Source organism: Acanthisitta chloris, unplaced genomic scaffold, assembly GCF_000695815.1.
Source record: "Acanthisitta chloris isolate BGI_N310 unplaced genomic scaffold, ASM69581v1 scaffold26310, whole genome shotgun sequence".
NCBI classification, from domain to species: Eukaryota; Metazoa; Chordata; class Aves; order Passeriformes; family Acanthisittidae; genus Acanthisitta; species Acanthisitta chloris.
The window spans coordinates 3,917-13,810 of record NW_008653820.1 but is presented as its reverse complement, the minus strand read 5'-3'; the positions used below and the strand labels follow the sequence as shown (position 1 = coordinate 13,810).

General features: G+C 44.0%; 1 protein-coding gene across 1 annotated transcript; it reads right to left on the bottom strand.

Annotated features, from left to right (window-relative positions):
- Positions 1-82: 82 nt before the first annotated feature.
- LOC103809648 (BMP/retinoic acid-inducible neural-specific protein 3) lies at positions 83-1,554 on the bottom strand (the record flags this gene model as incomplete). The annotated part of the gene is made up of 1 exon (XM_009082507.1): positions 83-1,554. A coding segment is annotated over one exon (1,117 nt), but the record flags the coding sequence as incomplete, so codon positions are not given.
- Between the last annotated feature and the right edge of the window lie 8,340 nt (positions 1,555-9,894).

Sequence of the window (9,894 nt, the reverse complement as noted above, 5' to 3'; positions counted from 1 at the left end):
TCCCCTCCTGTGCTCAGCACACACAAAAGTGTAGCAACGTTACTACTTTTGTGCAAGAAAAAAGAATCCCACAGCGTTTCTTTGTAATAACTGTTCAGCTACAAAATTTTATTGGTATCCTTCTATGTTCCCTCTAGAGGATGTAATGCACAAAAGCATTGCCACGGAACATATAAAATTACAAATGAAATTTATTGTAAAAAGTAGAATGTCTTCTAGACTGGTGTCAGTATTTATTTCATTCATAAACCAAAACCGCAGGTATAATATATTCATCGTCAGCAAGTTCAGGTGTGTAAATTGCCATCCAACAGTATTGACTGATATAAGACAGATATTGAAAAGACAATTTAAATTTACTCTTCCAAACATAAACTGTTCCACAAAAGCACTGTAAAAACTCCTTCAAGGTTTTGTGTTGTGCTTCACATTTATGGTTAACTACATAATTTGGTTGTGTCATAATCCACTGTGTTTGGCAATTTGGCATTGAAGGCCTGCAAAGCAGATTGGATCCTCACCACCTCACTGGTCGACAGTTTGAGTCTATGACGGAGCAAGCAGGAGAAGAGGTCTAGACGACGTTGGCCAGGTGGAGAGAGTTTATTTACACGATCCCTTATCTCCAGCAACTGCAAAAGTGCTGAGTCCTGTGATCCCTGAGTGTAGGGGTAGTCCAGCTGCAAAATCAAGTCTCGGATTGCTTCCGGGTCGAAGTGCATGCTGTAGCCGAACACTTGGATGTTGTTGATTTTCATGTAGCCCAGATTTCTGGAGGGGTCAATGAACTCCAGGGGCTCGTAGTAGATGCTCTCGTTGCCGTTGGGACCGTTCGACTTTATTCGGCTCCTCAAGTAGATGTGAACCGTTTCGAAAAACGTCTTCCACTTGTTGCCCAGAGTCAGTGTCCAGTTATAGCACTGCAGGGGCAGGTCCAGCTTAGTCCGCTCCCAGTCTGGGAAACTGTTTTCACTCACAGGCATAAACCAGCTCTCGGAGTGGCTGCCCCCAAAAGGGTTGACATACACAGCGAGGACGGGCTCTAAGGTGCTGTTCTTAGTGAGGCAGATCTGCAGGGACAGGCCCAGGATCATGTGCACCAGGCTGGACTTGTACTTGTTGCTCTTGAGCGTCAGGAGCATCCTCTTGCGCCAGGAGGGGTCGAACCAGCTGTTGAGGCGCATGTCGTTGCTGATGAAGATGGCGTGGACCTCGATCCGCCGGTCGGTCTTCTGCAGCAGGAACTTCATCTCCAGGTCCTGCAGGTCTGTCTCGAAGCCAATGTAGTGCTCGGTGGAGTCGGCCACCTCGGGCTTGCACAGCCCCTGGCTCAGCATGTAGCCGGCGTTGCAGCTCCCGCAGCGCGTGCGGTTGTCGGGGGCGCAGCTCAGGCACGCGGCGCCGTCCCCCACCGTGCAGGGCAGGAACCCGCTGCAGGCTACCTGGTCGTTGGGGCAGCTGCAGGTGTGAGTCTCCTCAGAAAAGCTCCCCAGCAGGCCGTTCTCGTTGCAGTAGAGGAAGGACTGGATGCGGTTGAGCCAATAGTTGGAAGATCTGTGAAGTTGGAAAAAGAAGTTGTTAGAACAGACCTGCAGGGCCACGAAGTTTGAGGTGTTTGCTGTGTTTTATCCGAAAGAGGAAAGCAAAGTTGGTTTTACCAGCAGATAAAGGCACTACAGGCAGGTGACACCGTGTGCTGTCAGATAAAGACATCTCTAAATTGCCTCTTAACAATGCAAGAAGCACAAAACAAAAGTTTCCCCCTAAACTCACAGGCACGACAGGAACATTTGGCTCGTGCGTTTGCTTTCTCTGTATCTCCATCAAGGAAGGCTGACAAAGAGCCATTTCTCTGCAATTGTCTCCAGATTAACATCTTGAAGTCCTAGACAGCTGAGATTTTTTTCCCCCCACACTATTTGATCACAGAGGAGCTTTGTCTGTATCTAAGTGTCTACAACTCTACTCTCTGTTTTGTTATGAAGACTTTACTTGTTAGTGGCTGAAGCTGCATTGATTTATAGATAGTGAGCCAAAATGTTTTCCTGGAATAACAGACAGGACCCTGCACCTCCTCAAAACAAATTCAGTTTTAATCAGAGAATCACAGAATCAGCCAGGTTGGAAAAACCCCCAAGATCATCCAGTCCAACCCTCCCGTGGTCACTAGCCCATGGCACTAAGTGCCACATCCAGTCTCAGCTTGAAAACCTCCAGGGATGGGGAATCCACCACCTCCCTGGGCAGCACATTCCAATGCCTGAGCACTCTCTCCAGAAAAAATCTCTTCCTGATATCCAACCTAACCCTCCCCTGGCAGAGCTTGAGTCTGTGCCCTCTTGTCCTGCTGCTGTTGCCTGGGAGAAGAGACCAACCCCCACCTGACTCCAACCTCCTGTCAGGGAGTTGCAGAGGGTGAGAAGGTCTCCCCTGAGCCTCCTCTTCTCCAGGCTGAACACCCCCAGCTCCCTCAGCCTCTCCTCATGCCACTTGTGCTCAGTCCCTTCCCCAGCCTCGTTGCTCTAATTCCTGCACACCAATATCTCCTCAGGAAGCTATGCCTGAGCATGCTGTGCTTACTTTTCATCTTTGGAGATGAAATTAAAAGATCACTTTTATGTTCTTCTTGTCATTTTGGTCACACTAGAAGCAACAGTTAATGTCCCACATCCCACTGGGAAAACAGAGACTGAAGCCAACAGTTCAGGTTGACAAGGCACAGTCACTAGGAGAAAGACAATGGGGACAGCAGAGTTACATGGAAATAGTCAGGAGAAATTATCTTCTTGCTTTGTATTTTTCAGTTCTTATTATTCCCAGCACTGCACAGTTTAAAGGAGTTGTTTTGTCTGCTGCAGGCAGATCTATTGTTGCCACGTGAGTGATGATGGTTGTACAGCTCCTTCCCTTTTCACTGCATTGTTTCACAGACAAAGTGCAGGAGCCTCATTTACTGCTGACTTACTTGGTAAGTCACTTTGGAATTTGTCTCAAGGAGAAATCTTATTCTTTTTGTTGTTTGGAGTGGTTTTTTTTCTGACTAGCAAATCAATGCTCAAACGAAATATCTATGGCATCTCAAAGCCTGATCCCTTAAAAACATGAAGCTAAAGTTACATCATTGTGCACTTTGTTTAACCTTTTTTTTTTTCCTTTTATTGAGAGTAAGAATCCTCGTTGTTTGGAGTTGGGGTTTTATACACAGATAGTCTATTAGTGTGGATATACTAACACCCACGACATGAAAGCCTTAACACTCCTCCTCTTTGTGCTTGTTTGAAAGTCAGCATTAAGCAAAAACCTTTTGGCAAGTTTATTCCTTCATTTCCAGATTTAAAAATCAGTGTCCATTCTACAAACAAGGTCAATGTCACAATAGAAAAGTTACTCCCAAACTGAGAAGAACTTGAAGCTCTTCCTCTCCCAGGTGGAATGGGAAGTTCCTGGGCACTCTGTCTGGGTTGTTTGGACAGTGACCTGCCCCAGCAGCTCAGAGGAACAGCAGCTCAGGTGTGCCCTGACCCTGCTGCCCATTACAGGCTGAACTCTCCCCCAGGCTGTGTCTCTCATGGTCTGTCTTATTGCTGTTAGCCCCATGATGCAGCACAGCAATCAAAGCAGGGAAGATTCTTGTCCAAAGGAGGGAAACTAACCTTTCAAAGGTCTCTCATTACAGCTTTTCCTAACTCTTTATGGCTCTCTGGGTTTGTTTAAGAGCTGTAACTGAGTCCCCCAAGCTGCTGGATGTAAGCTAGAAAGGTCTGGTTTATTTACTCCCCTTTAGATCTTTGGGTTATGCCATTTGCTTCACAATAGCCTTCATAAAGCTGTTGCCTTATGATTTATTACCTGGGACAGATAACTGGGCAGATTTCAAGACTGTATCATTTGCATTTTAATCTCCCAGTTCTCTGCTGGTTCCATTACTACCAGGTAGGACCACATGACTACTCTGTCAAGGTTAAGCTGATACAGATTGGCTCTGTAACTGTGAATTTTAGCATCCCCTTCCACTTCAGCTGGGAAAAGGAGGCCAAGCCTTTGAAAAGTTGTGTTATGTATCAGGAATATGTTTCCAGAAAACCTCATTTTACACAGGCAAACTCTGAGCTTACAGGTGGGTTTGAATTCATCTCAGTAAACAACTGGAGAGATTTTACAAGTGAAGTTTTGAATTTTGTTGTGTTGAGGTGCAGTGGGTGTCACTGGAAAGCTTTTGTCAGCAGAGGGATGAGCACAGTAATGTCCTCTGTGAGAAGAAAGTTGTGTGGAGAGCTCAGAGCACCTGCAGGAGCTGAAGGGAATCCAGGGAAGCTGCAGCGGGATCTGTGTTAGGAGCTGCAGGGACAGGACAAGGGGTAAAGGGTATAAATTGAAAGAGGGAAATTTAGATGAGCTATCAGGAAGATAGGAGGGTTGGAAGAGCTGTCTGATTATTTTTTAATGGCACTGCAAACATTATGATTTTGATTGGAAAATTACATTTACTGTCCTGATGAGTTAGTTTGCCAAACACTGGGATGTGGAATTGGCTTTTTTTGCAGGAATCTTCCCAGTCACTTCAATGAGCTTCAAAGCAAAACAATGCTTGAAACATCTGTGCCTTCACCACGTGCAGAATGATGTGATCATTTCTGCTCAAAAGCTATTTCTGGTGAGTCATACACTCAGAATCACAACCTTACTGTGGAAGTAAAGCAGTTTTTAGTTTAATTAAATACAATACCTCTTTGTACTGATATTGAGATGTTAAAACCAACCCTGCAAAACCAGCAGAGAGTTCCAAAAGAAGTGCTAAGTAAGTCCAGAGGGAATTCCTCTGTGAACATGGCTATTGATTGCCCTGTTAGCTGAGTACCTGCTGTCCCTCCAGGAAACAGATGATCAAACCTCTGCTCTGAGCCACACAATCCATACAGCCCAGACACTGCTGCCCTTCAGCTGAGACCCTACACAGTGTCCCCAGCACTGTGAGGTTTCCCTCTCACCTTTGGCTGCAAAGAGCCACACAAGCCACATCTCTTGTGTGGATGGACATGTCCCTCCATCCTTATCTAACCTGTTTGCTCAGATACATCAATGTGAATCTACTTAGCTGTGTGTGACAATATTCTGCACGTCTTCTCAATTCTCAGAGTTTCCTGGGAAACAGATTCATAACTAATTGTGTTCAATAGCAGCTCCAGCTCCAGCTTATTACATACAACCCATTTTCTACTCTGCTACAAGGAGATGCTGCTGGACTTATTGTGGGTGAACCTCCTGCCCAGGGAGGTGGTGGATTCCCCATCCCTGGAGGTTTTCAAGCTGAGACTGGATGTGGCACCTAGTGCCATGGGCTAGTGACCACGGGAGGGTTGGACTCAATGATCTTGGAGGTCTTTTCCAACCCTGTTGACTCTATGATTCTGTGACAGTGCATCAATTACCATCAGCCAATTTCTGATGAGAAACATCTGAATGAAAAATACAAACCTTAATCCCAAAGCGTGTTTAAAATATATTGCTTTTTTTTTCCTGTGGAAAAACTTTACTTTCAAAGATAATTGTTTTTGCAAGCAGTTGCAAGCTTAATGCCGAACATGTGCTCACTCCTGCTCAGAGCACTGTGACATTAAGTGTAAGAGCAAAGCAGTATGGTCACCCTATAGAATGGCTGTAGCAAGTCTTTAATCATCATATGACACTTTTACCTCCTTCTCTGCCTCACTAAGTGCTTAACATCTGCTGTACATCAGATGGCTCAGTAGCAGATGATGAGTACTCAGTGAGGCAGATGCTAAGGCAAAAAATGAAGACAATTTAACAAGAAGTGGATAGGCAGTAAAATCCCCATTACCCATTTCTCCTTCCTTTGGAGGCTGAGTCCAGTATAAATCTGTGTGACAGCAACATCAACACCAAACACACCTACAGACATCTCTAAAATGTACTGGTCTAGGTCTTGTGGCTTTACCTCTTGGGAAGGACAAATAAGACTCCACAGACTTTGTTTCTCTGCTGTGAGTCATAACAAGAACATAAATTGCTACTCAATCTTAGAATGTTTTTCATGTGACTGCATTTTTCTTCTAGGAATCAGGGTAAAACTATTGACTGTACAGCAACCAGATCAGTGTGTCATCATTCACAGAATCACAGGATGGTTTGGGTTGGAAGGAATCTTCAAGCTCATCTTGTTCTGCCTCCCCTGCCCAGGCTGCTCCAACCCCATCCAGCCTGGCCTGGGACACTCCCAGGGATGGAGCAGCCACAGTGGACAACCTGTGCCAGAGCCTCAGCACACACATCCTAAAAGGAATTTTTCCTTATGTTCAGTCTAAATCTACCTGCCTTTGTTTTAGAGCCCTTTGTCCCATCACTACAGACCATCTTAAAAAGTCTCTCTCCATTTTTCTTATCAATCCATTCATCCCCCACTCTGTCCTGATGTGTCTTACCCTGATGATCTCCCTGCAGTATTCCCAGCATTTCTCTCCCAGCAGGATTTATTAGCTGGGAGAGATCTCTGCCTAAGATCCAACCTAACCCTCCCCTGGCAGAGCTTGAGTCTGTGCCCTCTTGTCCTGCTGCTGTTGCCTGGGAGAAGAGACCAACCCCCACCTGACTCCAACCTCCTGTCAGGGAGCTGCAGAGGGTGATATTTTGTAGGCTAATGAGAAATCAAGTGAAAGGTTAATTGGTAGAGTGACTAAACCATATTAAAAACCACAGAAAACTTCTGCTGATAAAAGCATCCAAAGCTATAATCATGGTGAGGGGGAAATTTGGAAATGGAAAGGGATTTAATGCCAGAAAAATCAGCTATCAATTCTGTGATTTTCTGGACTTAAACCGCATTACAACAGGTGAAACCACATCCTCATTAGCAGCCAGGAGCAAGTCCACGATGACAGCTCTGAAACTGGAACAGGACCATTAGAGCTTCCTATTTGCCTCTTGCTTTTGGGACTTGACCTCTAGTCCTATTATAGACATAACCAATGCAAATAGCTAGAATGTAAATAAATAAATATCTGTTCCTGCAAACTTTGTTGCAGCTGTAACTATGGAAGCAGAGGAAAATCTGCTTCTATGGATTTATCCCTTCCTCCTCCACAGTATGATGATGATTGGGGACCAGTCACTTTCTCTCTCCTTTGATAATGATCTTCATTTTTTCCCCTGTTGTTTGGATCATAAATGCAGTTGCCCCTGGATGTTATTGTAATATGAACAGCAACAATAGGTCATTTTCTTCCGTTGTGGAGAACCAGAAGTATTACAGCAAAGCAAGAACCTCCCAGGCAAGAGTAATGGTTTTAATTACAGAATACAAACCTCAGTCCTGTATTTATGCCTCACTTACCATCTTATTAAACAAATAAGACTCTGAGATCAGTGTGTTCTTTTCTCTAATATCTGAAAATAACTATCATTTTTGAGCAAACCCTTAAAATTTTAATCTAGGCCCAAAAAACGTTAGCGAAGGGGTTTGTTTTTCTGCCATGAAACGGTGGAATAAATTGGAAGGACAGCCTTAAATTTCTCAAGGAAATTTCTCTAGAAAAGTTGTATCCTGCTAGTTCTAAAAGCAACATGCGGTGGATTCCCCATCCCTGGAGGTTTTCAAGCTGAGACTGGATGTGGCACTTAGTGCCATGGGCTAGTGACCACAGGAGGGTTGGACTTGGTGATCTTGGAGGTCTTTTCCAACTCTGGTGATTCTATGATTCTATGAACATGTGTTTCACTTCATAATGTGCAATTCCTGTCACATGATGTCACTTGTGTAATGGTCCTAAACAGGGAAAGGATCATATAAATGGCCAAATGCTGCAAGTCTAGAATATAAAAGAGGAGACACTAGTAATGATACTTATAATCAAATTATTGCATGTCTTCAGACATATGTGTCTTCCTTAACCAATCCAATCCACAGCCTGACATGCAATGTATCAGGCTGATAGTGGGTAAAAAAACCCTATAATTTTCTTCATGTTGACTGCATAAAACAGTAACTAGTGTAGGAAACAGAGTGAGGAAGCAAAGGGAAGTTGTACAAATTTACAGAATCATAGAATTTTAGGGGTTGGGATGGAGCTTAGAGATGATCCAGCCCCAAGCCCTGCCCTGGGCAGGGACACCTCCCAGCAGAGCAGGTTGCTCAAGGCTCATCCAACCTGGCTGTGAACACTGCCAGGGTTGGGGCAGCCACAGCCTCCCTGGGCACCCTGGGACAGGGTCTCACCACCACAACAGGGAAAACCTTTTTTCTCACATCCAACCTAGACTTTCCCTCCTTCAGTTTGAACCCACTGCCCCTTGTCCTGTCGCTCCCAAGTCTCTCTCCTCACTGCTGGTTTCAGTTCCTTCCCCTCCCAACCTGCAGCTGTGATGGGATTGCCATGGCCCAGGTGTAGGACCTTGCACTTCATTTTGTTAGACATTATTTAGGAATATGCACCCAGTATATCAGCTATAAATCACACCCTGAAGAAGTGACAGCTCAGTGCAAAGAAATGACATGTTACTGGTGATAAGCTGTTTATCTAGGCAGTTAATCTCATCCTGATGAGCTGATCCCCTCCCTGGTATCACTTGGTTTCATATAACAGGTTATTAATGGGTGGAAAGGAAATCTCCCCATGCAGAACATCTTCCTTTATACCCTGCAATTTCTGTTTAGGGGAGTATTATATTTAACAAACAAAAACCAAAGAACCACAACAAACACCAAACCACCAGCAATAATAAAACCAAAAGAAAAAAAATGAAAAGAAAAACACCCAACCCAAAACAAGAACAAAAGAACCACCACAAAACCAAACCCCAAATGAATAATAGACCTCAACAAACAAATCCAAACTCTCAAACATTTTAGTCCCCTTTAAATTCCTCCTTAGTAAAACAAACAAGCTGCTACTGGAAGGAATTAATTTCAGGACCTTGTGTTTCACAAAGGATTCCTAAGAGTTAACCTCAATAACTAAAAGTGGATCAGAGCAGACAAGAATTCCTTGGAGAAGGAAAAAAAGCCAATCTGGTAAAGAAGATATTCTTCTGACAAGTGACATATAACATTTCAGAGCCTACCACAGCACATGTTCTAAGACATATTTCATGTTCTTAACATAGTTCTTCGAAGTCTCCTTGGTTAAAAGCACAGTGGGGTACTAAAGGCTCTGGAGGAGCTCTCATTAACAAGGGCTCTGCAATGCTTTATCTATACAGACATATATGGACAAGCACACACTCCTCCTCAATCCCCTGGGCACTCTCTGAGAGGTTTATCTGTGCCTTCCAGAAAGCACAGATGCTTTCACCTGGGGAAAATAAAATCCAAGCTAAAATAAAAAAAACAAACCCTGAAATAAATCCTCTCCAACCCAATTCTCAGGGGCTGTAACTCACTCAGGGGAACAAGGTTCATGATGGCATTAGGGGGATGATAATATTAATTCATGGAAAAAACTTGAGTTTTTACACAGACAGAAAAACCCAAACAACTTGAATTTTTACCTAGGACACAGAAATTAGAGGAAACAACTCATTTTTTACCCTGTACACAATTCTACAGCTCCTCTAGCTTGATATCTTTGCAGTTTTAACTCACTGAGCTCAGAACAGAGGGTTAAACTTGAAGACTGAGACTGGTCATGAAACATGAAGAATGTCATGGTGATAGTTTTAAATGTTTGATTACTAGGGTGACAGCCCTACCAAAATGTCCCCACCCCAAGAGGTTTATATCAATTCTCCTCAACACTCTACAAATGATATTGTACTTTCTATAGTGTTGAGGATACAAGTGACAACCAAGAAAAGCCTGTGAAGACATGATCCACACAGAAAAAGCCAAGAGAGGCTTTGCCTGGAAGAGTTTCTAAGTGCAAATCAGACAAAAGGCGCAGA